Source organism: Spinacia oleracea, chromosome 4 (genome assembly GCF_020520425.1).
Source record: "Spinacia oleracea cultivar Varoflay chromosome 4, BTI_SOV_V1, whole genome shotgun sequence".
In the NCBI taxonomy this organism is placed as follows: Eukaryota; Viridiplantae; Streptophyta; class Magnoliopsida; order Caryophyllales; family Amaranthaceae; genus Spinacia; species Spinacia oleracea.
Window position 1 is genome coordinate 160334226 of NC_079490.1, and position 19940 is coordinate 160354165.

Below are 19940 nucleotides of genomic sequence, written 5' to 3' on the forward strand. Positions count from 1 at the left end.
AAGGTACGAACTACGAAGTATTAGACTATTAGAGTATTAGGTATGGCACACCTCAACTCCCTCTAATGTTGTGAAGCTGAATTGTGATGTATGTTTGGCTAATATTGTGATGTAGATCGGTTTTGATTTAGACATGATCTGCATATATCGGTTCTATTCTGGATATGAATTGTATTGATCAGTTCTGATTTGAACATATCGGTTTTGATCCGTATAAATCGATTATGATTTGGACATGATCTGATTAATGCAAAATGTTAAAATGGTGCGAGTATTTCGGGACGGAGGGAGTAAGATTTTAAGGTGTAATATTGCCACACTTGGTCACTTTGTAGGTTTTATTTGCACTCAGCATGTTTTTCTATTTTTTTTTTAATACTCCCTCCGTCCCGGAATACTTGAAACCGTTTGTCCGACACAGAGTTTAATTCATTATAATTGACTTCTTATTTAATTGAAAGGTAGTTAGTAGTGAGGTATTTTTTTAATATAGATAGTGGTATGTGGTGTCATGAATTTTCTAATGTTTATTTGGGGTAGTAAGTTGTTGGTGGGCCCTTAGGTAAGGTGAGAAAATAATAAAATATTATGTAAAGTTTCTATTTTTAGAAGCGTTTCAAGTAATACGGGACGACCCGATAAGGAAAGCGTTTCAAGTATTCCGGGACGGAGGGAGTAAAATTTAGGAGCCTCTTCTTTTCACTTGAATAAATTTTTATTTTTGTTTTTTGTCTATGTTCGAACTCCAAACCACATAGTCGCAGTGCTGTATCCCTTCTTCTGTTAAAACCCTCGAAGAAAAGCAAGCATCACCATTCACCACCTCTAGTCGGCGGCGGCTCTGCCAACCACCACTCCTTATGTGCTGCTGCTATTCTCGGTAATTTTATAGAACTATTTTGTATCGATTTTTGTTATTTTTTTTTGTATTTTGTATTGATTCAATGATGTAATTTTCTAAATTGTTAAATATATTCTGTTGGATTTTTTTGTTAACTTTGTTTTGATATGATTTTCATAAGATTGATTAGGATTACTGATTCGATTTTTTTTTGACATGGTGGGTTTCAAATTGTTAAAAGTACTTCTGCTGGTATATTTTGGTGTTGTTTTTGTCTAATTATTCTATACCCATTTCATGATTCTACTTGAAATTTGTATAATCATTTTTGATATGATTCGATTTTTCTGACAATCTCCTTGGGCACAGGCCGGCGCCCCTCCTGCTCTGCCTCAGGGACCGGCCTGAGCTTGAGAAAATGTAGGTAGTGGTGGTTTTGTTCATGAGAAGATAATGTATTTGGTCAAATTTGAACCCCTGAATCTTTAAGAGTGAAATGTCAGAAATATAGAATGCTTTCACGGTATAACTAATGAATTATGGTTTAAAACACGAAATAAGGAGCTGATAAACTTATTTCGGCGTAATGCCTCTAGTTTTTAAACATGGCCTTGTTAATTTTGGGGTTATGTTCTAGATTAACGAGTTCTTGTAATAACACTCTAGTTTTTTTTGTTTATGAATGATCTTTTTCCATGCTTTTGTTCTTGCCTTGTTTACTGATTGTTGCTGACAGAATGATCTCCATTTTGGCAGCTAGACCCTCAAATTGAGCAGGCTTTAGTAGCAATATCTTGCTTTCTAATGAGCTCTAGATCCAAAAACTTCCGTCGTCGAGCTGGTAATGATGAAGAAGATAATGAAACTAATGGTAGTGGAGTTCCATCTAAAACTACCACGAAACCATCTTTGAATAAAGCTACATCATCAGAAAAACCAAAGAAAACCCACCAAAAGCTTCTAAGTTTTGCTGAAGATGAAGAAAATGAAACACCATTTTCTCGTCCGCAAAAATCTTCTTCATCCCGTCCCTCCAAGTCCAGTTCCTCTCATCAAATTACATCTCTCAAGGACCGTCGTGGGTCTTCCTCTAGTTCACTTCCCTCTAACGTCCAACCTCAAGCTGGTCAATATACAAAAGAAGCTCTCCTTGAGCTCCAAAAGAACACTAAAACCCTTGTTAGCTCTAGGACAAGACTGCCAGCATCAGACACAAAACCTAGTTCTTCCTTGGAGCCTGTCATTGTTTTGAAAGGTCGTGTAAAACCTGTTCTGGAGACTGGGAATGATGGTGATGAGCTCAATGAAGACAACCCTGAAAAGGATGAAGAGACTGCTACCCTGAAGAGAGAGAAGGATATGGATCTCCTAGATCAAGCAACAATTAATGCCATTCGGGCTAAGAGAGAGAAACTTCGGCAATCACGGGCTGCAGCACCAGATTATATATCGTTGGATGCTGGAAGCAATCATGGAGAAGCAGAGGGGTTAAGTGACGAGGAACCAGAATTTCAAACTCGAATTGCTATGCTTGGTGAGAAGGTAGATGGTCCCAAAAAGGGTGTATTTGAAGATGTGGATGAAAGATCAGTGCGTGCTGGGCAGTTAACCATGGATGATGATGAAGACGAGGAAGAGAGAAAATGGGAAGAGGAGCAGTTTAGGAAAGGTCTGGGCAAGAGAATGGATGAAGGACCTACTGCAGTCAGCAGAAATGCATCATCAGCTCAATCTGCTCAACCTCAAAGTTATATGTACACAACACCAGAGTCTTATTCATCTGTTGCCTGTATTCCTCCTGCTGGGCCACCCAGCATTGGAGGGGCAATTGGTGGTGTACAGGGCGTTGGGACAATGTCCATTTCTCAGCAGGCTAAAATTGCCAAACTAGCTTTTCAAGATAACTTGAAGAGACTTAAGGCATGTGTCTGTTTTTGCCTAAATTTATCAATTTTTCTTGCGTAACTTGTTGACTTGAGATAATTGTTGAAGTTCCAGGGATAGATCTAGGACCTTCACAATGGATTGGCAAAATAAAATTACACTGACAATGTATTTTCTTTCTTCTACTTGTTGTTAGGTATATATGTTCTTAAATGTGTGTAATCAACCATAGCACTATAACCATAACCCCAATCATTATCACCCCATCCCAAATGAATAGGTGATTGTATTATTGTTTAAAATCTTTTGGGAAGTTAGAAAAGTGAGAGTATTCCCCTATGGTTGGGTCACTTGCGTGGGTTGGCTAGTGGCTACTCGTGTTTCTTGCTGGATTTGATTGTTCAATATTTAGCCTTTGGGCTAGGGCTTCTTCTGCTGCTTTTTCCCCCGTTCCCCCTTAGCTTACTAGTTCTATCCTTTCCGGCCTGATTTTCATCAGATAAAGAAATAAAATAATACCTCGTAATAAGGGCTGTTGGAAATTACGACCTTGTGCAAATATATGCTAATCCAGATTACAGCTTTTTTGGTCAAGTCTTATGCTTGATAAGAAATTTTTCCATCTTATAATAAGTGTAAAGCTTGGCTGTTCTGTCCCTTCCATCTTTAATTTGCAGTCAACCTGTAATAGAACTTATTTGTGTTAAAGAGCCAACTTGCGGCGTCATGCTGTTATTAATTTTTTCCGGGGTATTTGGTATCTGTTTCCACACACCTTTAATGCTTATGAACTATAATTTTTTTTGTTCTTCGCTATGTTGTACAAGGGATGGCTTTTTTTGTTCTCATACATTTTTCTTGATTTCTGCCCCCTTCTTTGTTTCCAGGAAACTCATGTAAAAACGATGACTTCATTGGCTCGTGTTGATGAAAGTTTATCTGCATCATTGGTGAATATCACTGTACTTGAGAAGTCTTCATCTGATGCTGGAGAGAAGTATATTTTCATGCAAAGGCTCCGTGACTTTGTTTCTGTTATATGTGACTTTTTGCAGGTATAGTTTCTTATTTTTCAGTATCTTATCCCTCGTGTTAACATTTGCTGAATATTTTTTTAATTTCAAATTTGTGATTCTTATGAAATTGTAAATATGTACTTTCACTTTGGAAGATGATTTTTTTTATAACTCAAATAAGTACTTGAAGGAATCCACTGTATCGAAAGTGCTTTATGAATCTTAGACATTCCAAAAATGAGTATCTTAACTCCATTCACTTTTAGAAATTGTGGCTTCAATTGATGATGAGGAGACTAGTGTTGAGGCTTTTGGTGGTTGAGGAGGCGAGTTGAATAGTAGTGTCATTATTTGTGAATGCTTTTTTTCTTTTCTGGGCGTATGATAAAGAAAGGGGCATTATATTGTATATCTTCATCATATTTGAGGTGTCTGGTGTCTTATAGGTTTTGGGAAAAGGTTTTTGTATCAATGATGTGCAATCTCACTATCTCAGTTGATAGTAAAAAGCTGGTAAAAGTTGACCCCTCCGGTTTTAACCCATCTAATTGATTGGGTTAACACGAATAACCTAGTTTGTTAAATGGGTCAGGTTAGGGTGTTATTTCTAACCCAGAAACAACTTGTATTAGGTTGTTCATCCCATTTATTTATGAACCATAAAATGCTCTATTAGTTAATGTGAAATTTGCTTAAAAAATCTAAGGAATAATTTTTTATATGTGTTGACTTGTGTATCTATAAATTCATGGGTTAAAATCAGGTAACCTCTTAGAAAATAGTGTGGATTAGGAATTTAGGATAGTGTTCAACAACATGGTTTAGGTTTGGTCGAGGATTTATTATTGATTCAAACAAACCCAAACGCGTTACACTTCTGTAGAACCTGATATTAACGCATATAGGTTTGGCAGTGATAGTTATAGGGCTTAGAATTGATGGGTTGAATGCAGTATTCTTTAAAAGGAGCTGGGGAGGTCGATCACTCGGTTGAGGCGGAGATCTGCTTATTTTAGTATCAGATCTTGTGATTAGATAATGGTAGTGATTGACTGCTTTCTACAACTGGGGTTAGTTTGTGATGAAATCATCATTTTCTTAGCATTTACGGCTAGTACGTATCCTGTAAAAAAAAAATATATATGTAAATCCGAACTGAAAAAATCACTATTTTAGTGTTTTTCAGAAGAGAACTAAAAAAGAAAAAAGAAATCACTAGCTGAAGTGAAATTTTGAATCTGGTAAATCTCTATGTCCTAACTATATTATTGCTATTAAAAAAAAGGAAAACCAAAAACACATGTCAATATTTAACAGTAATTTTGTACTTGGGCTATCTTTAAAATTAAAAGACAATAAGCATTAGAATCATGTTGTTAGGAAAATTTCCTGTTTGTGATGTCATGATTGGATATAGCTTGATTTTTTAGTTTTAGTGGTCAGTTGATACGAGTTTAAAAACTCGTTGTATAAACAAGGATAGTTGATTAACAAGCTAGACCTTTAACTCGTTGATCGTGAATGCAAGACAAGACCTATTGACTCACAATCAGTTCTTTGAATAGGAAACGCGTCCAAAACAAAGAAAAAGGCTGAATTATAAACTATAATTCGAAATGTAACAAACAAGTGTTTTAATCATCTAGTTGGTTGTTTATTCCAATCAAGAAGCTGATTATAAATAGCCAAAAACAAACAGCTACAAGAGCTTTAAACGGCTAATTAAGAGCCATTTAAGAGCCTTTAAAACTGGCAGTTACAAGCTCTAAAGCCTCCTAATTCAGTCACTAAATTGGAGGTTACAAAGGCTTAAAACTCTCCTTACAAACAGCAATAATCAAAGCTAAGTAATGACTGAATTTAAATTGGGGATTTAAACAAATATCCCTTTATTAAACCGACTTTAACCAAAGCAATTAAAATTAATAAGTGCGTACAATCTGTTTAAACAAGCGGACCAATGTGATTAAACGGACCAGTTTGATTAACGTACCACCTTGATAATAAGGACCATATAACGAGCTCACTCAATCCAAGTCACCATGCACACAAAATGAGCCATTGAACTCAAATCAGTTTTGGTTCCAATTGCTAGCATAAGACTATCACTTTCATCCATAATCGTATTATCCCCTCCCCCTTTAAAAGGAATTGACCTCAATTCAGCAAGGCCATCATCATCAAGATAAGGTGAAAGATCACCTACATTGAAAGTAGCATGGACACCATAGTCTCCCGGAAGCTCAATCTTGTAAGCATTATCATTCACACGTGCAACCACCTTGTAAGGACCTTCAGCCCTAGGCATAAGCTTGTTCTTGCGTTTGTTTGGAAAACGCTCTTTCCTTAAATGAACCCAAACCAAATCACCTTCTTCAAACAACCTCGGTTTGCGATTCTTATTTGATTTCTGTTTATAAGAGGCATTAATAGCTTCAATTCGCTCACGAACTTGTTGGTGCAGTTTCATCATAGACTTTAACTTAGCATCGGCATCCTTGTGAACCAACTCATCTTTTGGTAATGGAATTAAATCCAAGGGCAAGTATGGATTAATCCCATATACTACCTCAAATGGAGAATGACCAGTAGCATAAGTAGGAGACCGATTATAAGCAAATTCAGCGTGAGCAAGCTTGACATCCCAATCCTTTTGCGTTTTACTTACCAACCCTCTCAATAGCGTTCCCAAGGTTCGATTTGTCACCTCTGTTTGCCCATCAGTTTGAGGGTGATGTGAAGTGCTAAACAACAACTTGGTTCCCACCTTTCTCCACAATGTATTCCAAAAGTAACTCAAGAACTTGGAATCTCGATCAGAAACAATAGTCTTTGGAATTCCATGCAAACGAACAATCTCCTTATAATACAAATCAGCCACATTACAAGCATCATCCGTTTTGTGACAAGCAACGAAGTGAGCCATTTTTGAAAATCTATCCACCACGACCATAATAGCATCCTTACCTCTTTGAGTACGAGGCAAAGCCACTATAAAATCCATGGATACATCTTCCCAAGGGCGAACTGGAACCGGCAAAGGTGAGTATAAACCGGGTTTGAAAGAACTCTTGGCCATATGACAAGTCACACATTTATTCACAATGTTCGTTACATCACCTAACATTTTAGGCCAAAAGAAATGTTCTCTCAATATTTCCAAGGTCTTGGCTATGCCAAAGTGACCAGCCAATCCTCCACCATGAGCCTCACGCACTAGTAACTCACGAATTGAATGCTTAGGAATACAAAGGCGATTACCTTTGAAAAGAAACCCATCTTGCAACATGTACTCCCCATAAGCACCAACTGCACATTTCTCGAATGCAACTCCAAAATCACCATCATCATGATAATAATCTTTTAAGGTCTCAAACCCCAACAAACGAACATCAAGTGTAGCAAGCAAAGTGTACCTTCGTGATAATGCATCAGCCACCACATTGCTTTTACCATCTTTGTATTTCGAAGAAAAATGAAAGGATTGCAAGAACTCAACCCATTTAGCATGCCTTGGGCTCAATTTTTGTTGCCCATTAATATACTTCAAAGATTCATGATCAGAATGCAAAACAAATTGGCTAGAACGCAAATAATGACTCCAATGATCCAAAGCTCTAACAATGGCATAGAACTCTTTATCATAAGTGCAATAATTCAAACGAGCACCCCCTAACTTTTGCGAAAAATAAGCTATGGGACGCTTACCTTGGATCAAAACAGCACCAATCCCCACTCCACTAGCATCACACTCGACCTCAAAAGGTTGAGAGAAATCTGGCAGCGCCAAAATAGGAGCAGCACACAAACGCTCTTTAATCACATCAAACGCCTTTTGAGCGTCCTCTCCCCATACAAAAGCACCTTTCTTCAAGCAACTAGTGATAGGACTAGTAATAGTACTGAAATCACGAATGAAACATCTATAAAATGAAGCAAGACCATGAAATGAACGCACCTCACTTATAGTTTTAGGATTAGGCCACGATTTGATAGCCTCGATCTTGGACTGATCCACGGACACTCCATCTTTCGAAACCACATAGCCCAAGAATACAACATTGTCAACAAGGAATGAACACTTCTCTAGCTTCCCATAGAGTCTTTGAGCTCTAAGTGTTTCAAAAACATCCCTCAAATGAATTAGATGCTCCTCTTCGTTCCTACTATACACCAAGATGTCATCAAGATATACCACAACGAATCTGCCCAAAAATGATTTAAGCACTTCGTTCATTAGCCTCATAAACGTACTAGGAGCATTAGTGAGACCAAATGGCATGACGGTCCACTCATACAAACCATGTTTTGTCTTGAAAGCCGTTTTCCACTCATCTCCTTCACGCATCCGAATCTGATGATAACCACTTCGCAAATCAATTTTTGAGAACAACTTCGAACCATGGAGCTCATCTAACATATCATCAAGTCTCGGAATTGGAAAACGATACTTGATGGTAATGTTATTCACAGCCCTACTATCAACACACATTCGCCATGTTCCATCTTTCTTAGGCACAAGCAACACCGGAACAGCACATGGACTCAAGCTTTCTCTAACATAGCCTCGATTCACAAGTTCATCAATTTGCTTTTGTAATTCCTTTGTTTCCTCCGGATTGCAACGATAGGCAGCCTTATTAGGCAAAGAAGTTCCTGGAATAAGATCAATTTGATGTTCAATACCACGAATAGGGGGCAAACCTGGTGGTAATTCATCCGGAAATACATCCTTGAACTCAAACAGCAATTCGGCAATGGGACTGCCTTCTTTCCAATTTTGGCCTTCAATTGGACTCTCCTTAGCCACGAGCAAATACACCAACTCTCCATGATCAAGAGCTTGCTCAATTTCTCGTTCACTAGCCAACATGGTGAGATTCGGCCTTTTCTTTTGTTTCACACTCATGGATCGAACCGCTTGAGATGACATAGGCTTTAGCACAATTTTCTTGCCTTTGTCTCTCAATTCATACTCATTGCTTCTCCCTTTATGAATCACGTCCCTATCAAACTGCCAAGGACGACCCAACAAAATATGACAAGCATCCATAGGAATAACATCACAAAGAACTTCATCCACATACGAACCCATAGTCAAACCAACCCTTACTTGCTTCGACACTTTTACACTATTACCATCATCAAGTTAATGGAGTGCGTATGGCCTAGGATGGGCAGTAGTGATTAAGCCTAATTTTGACACCATTTCACTAGAAGCAGCATTGGTACAACTCCCCCCATCAACAATTACACTACACCACTTATCTTTCACTAGACATTTAGTATGAAACAACTGATCTCGTTGGTCTAGATCAGTAGGTGAAATTTGAGTTTGTAGCGCTCTAAGAACCAGATTTGTGTCATAAATTGGAGCCTCATACCCTTCCTCTTCCTCCTCATCACCACTCTCATCAAACACAAATACGTCCCCCAACCTCTTTTCCTCTTCAAACAACTCCTCACGACATTCAACAGCTTCTCTCAAGGTCACTACTCGTTTATTTGGACACGCATTTTGATAATGCCCAAACCCTTGACACTTAAAACAACGCACCTTGGACAGACTTGTTTCTTTGGTTGGGTTAGATAGTTTAGGGGCAGCCGTAGAATTACTTGAACCTACGGTACTAGGTGATGTGTTTGGTTTCAAGCTAGGCTCGGATTTAGCCCAAGACTTGGCTTTACCATCCATACTAGACCCTCCCCCATATTTTGCCTTCCCTTGATTTTCCAATTTTAAACAAAGTCCACAAAGAGTGTCAAAATCAGAATATGGATAAAGGTCTACGGTATTGGCAATATTATAATTTAGACCCCTTAAAAATCTGGACAGTTTTTGTTCCTCAATTTCCTCAATTTCTCCCATTAAGGACAACTTTTCAAACTCATCAATATATTCAGCCACACTCATTCTTCCTTGCCTCAATTCGGCAATTTTACGATAAGTTGTTATTCTATGAGTCGTTGACACATACCTTTTACGTAGCTTACGTTTCAAAGACTCCCAAGAGGTAATTTTCTCCTTCCCTTCACGTATTCTCTTGGATTTCAGTCCCTCGAACCACAATGAAGCCCCTCGTCCTAGCTTCAATATGGCATATTTGCAACGCTTCTCATCATCAATGTCCTTGAAATCGAACATTCTCTCTATTTTGCGCTCCCACTCCAAATAGGCTTCCGGATCTGTTCCACCAACAAATTCAGGAAGTTCGGTGACCTTGAATTCATCCATAGCCCGTAGATCACGCCTAGGAGGCCTACGATACCCCCCATCTCTAATGTTCTTCAAGGCTTCTTGGAGATGTTGTAGAAAGTCAGGATCATCAAAATCCATATTTCAGTATGTAAGAATTACGAACAGCCGCTCTTTTTTTTTTTTTTTTTCTTTTTTTTTTTTGGGCGGATCACACGAACAGCAGCTCTGATACCACTAATGATACGAGTTTAAAAACTCGTTGATTAACAAGCTAGACCTTTAACTCGTTGATCGTGAATGCAAGACAAGACCTATTGACTCACATTCAGTTCTTTGAATAGAAACGCGTCCAAAACAAAGAAAAAGGCTGAATTATAAACTATAATTCGAAACGTAACAAACAAGTGTTTTAATCATCCAGTTGGTTGTTTATTCCAATCAAGAAGCTGACTATAAATAGCCAAAAACAAACAGCTACAAGAGCTTTAAACGGCTAATTAAGAGCCATTTAAGAGCCTTTAAAACTGGCAGTTACAAGCTCTAAAGCCTCCTAATTCAGTCACTAAATTGGAGGTTACAAAGGCTTAAAACTCTCCTTACAAACAGCAATAATCAAAGCTAAGTAATGACTGAATTTAAATTGGGGATTTAAACAAATATCCCTTTATTAAACCGACTTTAACCAAAGCAATTAAAATTAATAAGTGCGTACAATCTGTTTAAACAAGCGGACCAATGTGATTAAACGGACCAGTTTGATTAACGTACCACCTTGATAATAAGGACCATATAACGAGCTCACTCAATCCAAGTCACCATGCACACAAAATGAGCCATTGAACCCAAATCAGTTTTGGTTCCAATTGCTAGTATAAGACTATCACTTTCATCCATAACCGTATCATCAGTGGGCTGTTCTTGGTAAGGAATTAAATTATAAAGACACCAGGAGGTGTCATTCATGTTAAAAAAGGAGAGCCAAAGACAAAAAGGCTCATGCCCTCAAGTTATTGGTAAGTGAATCTCAAAAACTAAAACTTGACTCCAGCTATTTAAAACCTCAAATTTTGGAACTCGAAACCTTTGCAGGTGGAAGATAAATCCTTAAATAACCGTTGATTACTTTCTTTCTGTTATGAATTAGTGACGTATCAATACTTGAGATCGAAGGATTTTTATTTCTGGTTTTCAATGGCAATAAATGAAGAACAATAAATATCTAAATAAAGGACACCAAATTTATAGTGGTTCACTCAAAATGCTATATCCACATTTGGGCAGGGGGATTAATTGCTTGTGTTAATCACTTCACTTTAGAGGAGGAACTATAAGTAGAAATGGTGATAAGTTTATATCTAGATCTACTTTCTCTCTCTAACTTATGTGTTTCTCACTCTCTCACCAGAAATCTCACAAAAATCAGAAATCGGTTTGATTTGGTTTATATAGTACAAAGAATTGAATGAGTGATAAAAAGAAGGCCACTTAGCCAAACAAAGGAAACCCGTGCCAGACTGTGCGGGCGACAAAAAGGCAGGAGCTGGCAGGAAATGCGTTTGGGCCTGTGCGGTCGCAGGCTCGCAGCCCATACTTCATGCGGGCACATCAGTTGATGAGAAGCAAACTGTTTTGCTTTCCTCTTTCTCCTTTGTGTTCGGCACGACTGGGCCTACAAGTTTCAGCTCAATTCTTTCCTTTTTCTTCCTTGTTGGGCTAGTGGCTGACTGAGCCTTATTTAGGCTAAAGATTTGCTTTCTCCTTCTCAAATTAAAAGATCACTTGTCCTTGTAATTCTTTTTCTTAATCCTTCAACATTAGTTCCTTTCTTAGCACCATAATTCCAAACTCAAAAATGTTAATCCTCCATTTTAGGATTTAGTTCATCTAATCACAACAATTTCCATGTGCATCTCGAAATTGCCAAAGCAGTCATCTTCCGCACTTCGGCAAGGTAACTTTTATTCGTCCTTCATTTACAGGCAACCACAACATCTTATACAGACCCAGTTTAGCCCAAACAAGGCTTGGAATAAGTGCCAAAGTGAAAGAACCCAAGGAAAAAAGAGAAGATGGTTAACAGATTACACCACCCTAAGGCACAAACTGCAACATCTCTTAATGATGAAGTACATTATCAGTTGGGATCTTCTCTTTGTAAGCTTTATTTTGGACAATCTTCCTTCATTGGTGCATTATGTGGCCTAAGCTTTGACATTCTGGATTTCCTTCCAAGAGTTAGTTTGTGACAGTTCCTTGCCCTGCAAGAAGGCCAAAAGGGAAGAAAAGTAAATTAGTGCATTTGTGTGCGTGTTGTGGTGTTAGGATGGGGGATTTCTTTTTACTTCTGTGTGGAGGAGAGGGGGTTGCTTGGTTGAAAAGATTATGGAAGTTGAGTGTCTTGGAAAGATTCCAAACATCCAAGTCTCTTCCCCTTGGCACTACATAATATCGCCATGTCCATTGCAAGTTTGGCAAAGGCTAGCCGTTGCTTGCACCTAGATTTATGTGCCTAGCAGCTACCAACTCCTCTCAGCTGACAATGAATTTGTGCCTGAAACTTATATGATGCTGAATCATGAAATGAACAAGTGAGGAGGTGGAAAAGAAAACTTTCTCATTTTTTTTAATTTGACTTCTATACAAGTAGTCCGAGAATCTTTTGTCTTAGGCCCTAATATCTGGTATTTTTTGAAGTATGACGGCTGTAATTAGCACCCTCGAATCTTATAATTAGTCTACAGAAACCCTTTAAACCCTGAAGTAGTGCCTTTGGATTTGCTCTATTCTGGGAAAAAATCTAATTTGGGCCTGAATATGATTAGGAATATCTAGAGTTCACCAAAGTAGAACCCTGGATTTGTTGCATATGTTGAAAGGTTTGCTTGTGAGTTCTGGGTCCTTCTGACAATGCCTTGACTGCTGCTGATTGGACTCTGAACTTTTTTACCTTATCATGTTTGTTTTAAGGGCTGGGGCACCTTTTCTAAGGATAAAGCAGCCTTCTTTAGGGAACCTAGTTGAAATGGTTCCTTGATATGGTGATCTAAATCATTGAGAGGATTTTCCTGGTTTTCTCAGTGTAGCTGTCTTAGGAAGCCTGCATTCAGGGAGTGTAAATTTACACCACGCCTCACTCAACCAGTAATTTTGGGACAAAGCAAAAAGACTATGCCATAGTTCCACGTCTGGATGATTATGCTTATGTTTTTGGGGCGTGTTGCTAATTGTAGGAACCAATTAGGGGTTCTGATATAACATACGATTAACTTTTTAGATTTTGAAGCCAAATAAGTATGTCAACAGTGCTCAATGTTTTCACTTTCTGATTTTTATTTTTTTATCACCAAAGTATTGACTGCTTCTCTATCACTTTTCCCTGCTTTTCTGGCATTAACATACTTTCTACTATCGTGAACCTATATATCAATGTATTGCAGCTGATTTTGTTGCAATTTTTTCAGCATAAAGCTCCGTACATAGAGGAACTCGAAGAACATATGCAGCAACTCCACAAGAAACGTGCTTTGACTATCTTTGAAAGACGAGCTGCTGATAATGATGAGGAAATGGCAGAAGTACAAGCAGCTGTAGAGGCAGCTATGTCAGTTTTAGGGAAAGGTGGTGGCAATTCTGCTACTATTGCTGCCGCCACTAGTGCAGCTCAGGCTGCAGCTGCTACCATCAAGCAACAAAAATGCTTTCCTGAGAAGCTTGATGAATATGGTAGAGATGAAAATCGGCAAAAGCGTTTGGATATGTCTCGTAGGTCTGATGCTCGACAGCGTAGGAGATCTCGTTTAGATATAAAGAGAATGTCGTATGTTGGAAATGACAACTCCTACCGAATGGAGGGCGAATCTAGTACTGATGACAGTGACAATGAGAGTGACGCTTATAAGTCAAATCGTGATTTGTTGCTTCAGACAGCTGCAGAAGTCTTCAGTGACGCATCTGAGGAATATTCCGAACTTTCTTCAGTTAAAGAAAGATTTGAAAGGTGGAAGAGATTGTACTTGGAGAGCTATCGTGATGCTTATATATCATTGAGCATTCCATCTTTATTCTCTCCTTATGTGAGATTAGAGCTTCTAAAGTGGGACCCTTTACATGAAGAGGTTGACTTTTTTGACATGACATGGTATGTAAGTACCCACTTGTTACTGGCTGATTGCTGTATTGGTGGGTTTTGAAAATTTATTGTACTTTCACGCTAAGCCCTTTCTCACTTGATAAAGATTTTAATTTTCTCCAGCTGCTTTGTCTCGTAAATTTCTGCATGATTCTTATTGGTGTTTCAACATATTCTTACAGGCATTCCCTGCTCTTTGATTACGGTGTTCCAGAAGATGGAAGTGACTTTAGTCCTGATGATGCAGATGCTGATCTTGTTCCTGGTTTAGTGGAGAAGGTGGCACTTCCCATTTTGCGTCATGACATAGCGCACTGCTGGGATTTTCTCAGTAGTAGAGAGTCAAAGAATGCAGTTTCTGCAACGACCTTGATCATCAACTACGTTCCGGCTTCAAGTGAGCCCCTCAAGGAACTGATCGCTGCAATTCGTACTCGGCTAGCTGATGCAGTTGCCAATATTGTGGTATTTTGCAAATCTGCATAGAATCCTTCGTCTTAATAAATGTGCTGTGTGTATGTTAGTGTGAAATGAGGTTTTTACTTTCTTCTGATGTTTTATAGGTCCCTACGTGGAGTGCTGTTGCTATGAAAGCTGTGCCAAATGCTGCAAGAGTTGCAGCATATCGATTTGGTGTGGCAGTTCGATTGATGAGGAACATCTGCATGTGGAAAGATATACTTGCTTTGCCAGTGTTGGAGAAGCTTGTTCTTGATGAACTTTTGGGTGGGAAAATACTTCCTCATGTTCAAAACCTTATTCCCAATGTTCATGATGCGATTACAAGAACTGAGAGAATAATTGCTTCACTAAACGGGGTCTGGTCTGGTACAAGTGTTACAGCTGCACGCAGGTAATTTTTTGGGCCATAACACTTGTGTTACGTCTGGAATTTTGTGTGCTTGGATGTACTGTCTTACCTGCTTAATCCTATCTATTGAAGATGGAAATGAAGGCTTTTACTACTAAAAATTGTATCCCTTTTTTATGTGTTCTTATTTAGGAAAATTTGATATTAGTAATCCCAGGTTTTGGTGGGACCTTCTCAAAAAGTATTATTACTATGGTTTTGGTCGGTGTTGATAGGATGTTGTATATAGGAAAATAACTCTTGTCTTCTTTTTGAGAGGGTCCTAAAAGTTAGGAATATTCCCGAATAATCATGACTTCGGAATTAAAAGAAAAGAAGTCAACTGATGACAATGACTATAAGTGATGTCTTATGGTGACAGGGAGTAGGTGATGAACCGGTTAATGGAACAACTCAACAACCTTCTTTCAGTAATTCAGTGTGAGACTTCTAAGGTTTTAATTAGAATAGCCTAAGATTTACTTACTTATTGTTTGGATCAATAAATTATTGGATGAAGGAAACTGGAGGAGTAAAGAAGAAGGGAGAGAGATTCATTCTCTTGTTTGGATATGGGATGGGAGGAGGAAAGGGAAGGAAATAAGGGGGATGAACTTCCTTCCCATTGTAAATCGAATATTTTCATTGTTGGGAAAATTTGGAAGGAAAATGTGAACCCCTCTTCTTCCCCTACCCTACCCTCCAAATTCTCATCTATTTCCATCTATGATTGCTAACATAACACATTGTTTAGGGTTTTGGATTTGTTTATAAGGCTTTACTCACCTAGCTAATTTAATCTAGGCTTCACTTGCTTGACACAAGGTCTATTTTTCGTGCTTCACTCGTGAAACAAAGAGTTTGTTTGGCCAAGCTTCTGAAAAACAACTTCTGTTTCTCAGAAGTAGTTCTCTACAAACGGTTTCTAAACACTTTTGAGAAATAGAAAGAAGTACTTCTAAAGAAAAAACAATTTGCATTGTTTGGCCCATATCTTTTGTAGGAAGAGTTCTAGCCTATTATTTTTGCTGCAACCTTTTTTCTAGCGTAAAATGTGTTGGGATATTTTTTTTAAAAAAAGGTTGAAATGGATTATTTCAAAATTTCTTTTAAAAATCAAAGACGTGAACAAATATTTTTTTTTAATTTCTTTTTACCAAAGATCTGGAAGAAAAAAAATCGAGGAGCATTCAATTTGGGAGCAAAACAAAGCCATCTTTCTGTTCAAACTCCCTCAAAAATGAAAATGCCAGCATAACATTCAAGATCAAAATGGATTATGTGTTTCATTTTCTCAATAATGATTTAGTTGAAAAATACGTAACTGAATCTACAAATTTTAACAAATCATGATTCATGCGTTTTGAGCACTAACAATTTGATTTACCAGCATGGCAGCAAGAATCTATCGTCCTTTTGATAAGGGAAAATGTCTAGTAAGGGTGGAGGCTTTGAGAAGATGAAGTTACCAGACCTTATGAGGAGAGAGAGGGGTGTATTAAGATGGGACATGAAAGCCTTTATTTTAAAGTTCAGGAGGGAAAATGGTACAACATAAGCCTTTACCAGACTTTATGAGGGTATATTAATGGACAATGGTACAACAAAAGTTTCATTAAAAGGGAAAAACTGTTTCCCGACCAACAGTTCGCGAGAATCTCCAAAATGGATCTCTAGGGAAAGTGTTTCTATTTCTTACAAACACCTTTTTTATGCTTGGCCTAGTTTCAATTTTTTTAAAACACCTTTTTTGGCCTAGTTTCTATTTATTATTTTGAGAACACTTATAGAAGTTAGGCCAAACACTACCAAAGTAGAATATCCAAGGGAAAAAACTCCAATTTTATTTGTCATGAAAAACTCTGAAAATAATGTAAAAAGTGGCCTGATTACAAGCTTATACGTTGATCCATCATATATCCTGTGGGAACGGAAAAATACAAACTCCCTCTGTTTTTTTTTTTTATGTTCCCACTTTCCATTAAGGTGTGTTCTACCCACTTCTACTTTTCTATTTTTCGAAGACACATTTTACCATTTTACCCCTTTTCCCCAAAATATTTACACTTTCAACTATCTCTCTCTTACTTTATCCACCTTTTTCATACACCCACCCAACATTTTACTACCTCTTTCTTACTGTATCCTACCTGTTCTCACACCCACCTACTTCTCCTAGAAACAAGAATCTACATTAATTGGGTACATAAAATAGCGGAGGGAGTAGATTTCTAAGTCGCCTGGAACGAATGCTATCAAAATAACCATAATTCTGAAACTTAAAGTCCAAAGCCTAGTCATAACTGTGTTGGAACTTTCCAGCTTAAAGCACTGTACAAAGATTAGGCATATCTGAAAACATTTTTTTCCTAAATTAACAAGGGACATTCCCTTGTCAACCATTTGATATAATCCAACAAAATTACACGGAAATAATCTAGAAAGCAATGTTAGGAAATTGCTTATTTTCCATCCAAATGCTCCATGCAAAATTACAACCGCTGCAATTCCTTTTTGACGCCAGATGTTTTTCTCTCAGCACTTTTAGCTTGTTTGTCTAAGTTTGACTGTTTTCCTCATGGATTTGTTTATTTGCTGCATTGCACTAGTTGAATTGTTACTTTTCTACATATTATATGAGGGGGTTGTTGGATAGCATTGTGAGCTCTCTGTTTTCAGTATATTTTTCTATATTTTTTATGATTTGTTGTGCCCAAAGCCCTGGATACAAATAATGTCTTTAGGAGGCACTATCTGTGGTTTTCAGTTGCGGTCAGAATTACGGGGCATGAGTGACAATAAGTCTTATGCAGATCCTCAAATGCTTACCAAAAGGGAATTATTTACCACCTGGAGTTACAAGGTTTTTCCTTCACATTTCCCAAAACTCCCCCATTCCATTATCCTATAAAATTCTATCTCCTCTCTGCTCCTCTTCACCTTGTCTTTCTTTTGCACTTTTCTGGCAATCCACATGAGTCCTCAGTTTCCTGAAATGTCATTGGTGCTGTTGCTGGCAGCATTTTCTACAATCCTTTTGAGGGGTGACACTGAACAGACAGGGGGATGGATCTAGATGTTGTACGTCTGCCCCATGGGCTGGACAAATCATGTATTTCCACCCTATAGGCCACATCTGTCCTCTCTCTGAGGAGTTATAGAAAATGTGATTTCTTCTGACAGCCATGGGTACAATAATGAATTATTTTGCTCTTCTCTTTGCTTATTAGTGTTCAATGGTGTACCCTTCCCTTTTTCATTTCGTAAGGAGGGTGGAAATGACAGTTCGGGGACTAAGAAGCTGTTGGGTGGGGCAGGATCTGTTGGGTTTGGGGAGATCCATTGGCATGGGTGCTGGTGTGGGAGAAGAGATTGTGGGTGAAAGGATGGGGTGTGGTGAGTTAAGGACTTGGGGTAGTTTTAGACTTGCGGACTTGCGGTAAACCAAAACATAGGGTGATGCTTGATATAAGCCTCAAGTTTTCTTCTCCAATGACCAATATTGTAATCATCACAAGATAAGATTTAAAAATGGATAGGAAACTACATTTAAGATGTTAGTTCCGTGCAGTCAGTTCTTGGGTAATCGTTGTACATTGAAGAACTTTTGAACGGTTATGTGCTTGTGTCTTATTTGTTTGATTTCAAAATATTGGTCTTCTCATACATTATCATTGTCATGCAGTCACAAGTTGTTGCCGCTGGTGGATTATGTACTGAAGCTTGGAAAGACACTGGAGAAGAAGCATGCATCAGGACAGCCTGAGAGTGAAACTAGTGCCCTTGCCCGTCGTTTGAAGAAGATGCTAGTTGACCTGAACGAGTATGACAAGGCCAGAGCAGTCTTGAGAACTTTTCATCTCAAGGAAGCTCTATAATTTTGTAATTCTATGCCTAGCTTTTTTTCTCCCTTCCAGAATTTCAACATTATGTATATAATTTTCTCCCTCGCTATATTTGATAGGGTTATCTAGTTTATGGGGTTACAATAGTACAATTTGCCTAGACAATAGAGCTTTAGTTCTACATTGTTTAAAGTGTCTTAATAGACGTTTGTAATGTGTAAACAGCTGACTCAGTGAAGCTATTTAGGTTCTGCAGAAGTGAGGGCACTTTTTACGTTATTTCCCTTCAGAGAAATGAAGCATGAGAAGTTATCAATCATATTGATTATTGAAGCTTGACACCTTACGACATGTCGACATGTGTTGAACAAAAATTATTTTTTCCTGTATGAAAAGTAATTAGATTAGACTCTATTTCTTCAATGCAGTTGTGAAGGAAATTACATGAGATCCTTCCATGCTACTCGAGAATTTGCTGAAGAGGCGGACTACAGATGTTTCTCTCTTGGTTTTACTGAAAATGAACTTCAGGTACTGCTCATTTGCTGTTTTCACTTTTCTCATGCATTCCAATAATCTGCTATGGTTTTTCACTTTTTCTAAATAATTTCCCTTCTGTTTCCTGTGTTAAATTTGATGTAGTTTGTTATTGTGCAGGCTATGCGTCAGTTCACATATCGAAATTGTCAGTTTAATCTGCATCAGTGCTTCTCTTGTGGGAGGTTAGGCTCCTCTGATCTGCTGGCAGGAGCTCAGGTACAGCTTGCTAAATTTTTCTTTCCTCTGCATTAGTTTATTAGGAACAAAGAGTCAGTAAATATTTCTACTTTCTGCCTTTTCTTTTCTGAACATGTTCTACACTATTCACTGTTAACGTTCAAGTCGCAAAGAGAAGGCTGGGGTTTGCCTTAGTTTGTCCCTTTTCTTTTATCCTGTTGGTGACAGGGATACATTTTATGCACTGTATGCTATGTGTTGTACACTGCTGCATTAAGCTAATCATATTGCTCTCAAATTTTAATACAGTACTACTCCGTATGTATAACTTCTAATATTTCTTCCATAATCAAGTTTCTAGGAATACTTCTCCTTTTAAGCTAGAGTGGGTTCTAGATTACCGTTTATTTTTGAAATTCCTTGTCTAACAGATACTTCCGTTTTTTTCACTTGCACCAT

General features: G+C 38.0%; 1 protein-coding gene across 3 annotated transcripts; it reads left to right on the forward strand.

The window, feature by feature from the left end:
• Positions 1-715: 715 nt before the first annotated feature.
• On the forward strand, positions 716-19083 carry LOC110789300 (transcriptional repressor ILP1). 3 transcript variants are annotated; one of them, XM_021993948.2, is made up of 8 exons: positions 743-880; positions 1211-1261; positions 1598-2761; positions 3613-3780; positions 13402-14078; positions 14252-14534; positions 14633-14922; positions 18605-19083. In XM_021993948.2, the coding sequence occupies exons 3-8, from the start codon at positions 1646-1648 to the stop codon at positions 18795-18797; spliced, it is 2727 nt and encodes a 908-aa protein (XP_021849640.1). In that variant the 5' UTR covers positions 743-880; positions 1211-1261; positions 1598-1645; the 3' UTR covers positions 18798-19083. The 3 variants fall into 3 exon arrangements, with proteins under 3 accessions (XP_021849639.1, XP_021849638.1, XP_021849640.1); XM_021993947.2 differs by lacking the exon at positions 1211-1261 and having other exon boundaries at positions 716-880; positions 1602-2761; XM_021993946.2 differs by lacking the exon at positions 1211-1261 and having other exon boundaries at positions 720-880.
• Positions 19084-19940: the final 857 nt, after the last annotated feature.

Bases quoted from the DNA above. Each gene is read 5' to 3' on its own strand.
- LOC110789300 (XM_021993947.2), top strand. From the start codon at position 1,646: ATGAGCTCTAGATCCAAAAACTTCCGTCGTCGAGCTGGTAATGATGAA. The intron at 2,762-3,612 runs GCATGTGTCTGT...CTTTGTTTCCAG, and splicing joins ATAACTTGAAGAGACTTAAG to GAAACTCATGTAAAAACGAT. The intron at 14,079-14,251 runs GTATGTAAGTAC...ATATTCTTACAG, and splicing joins GACTTTTTTGACATGACATG to GCATTCCCTGCTCTTTGATT.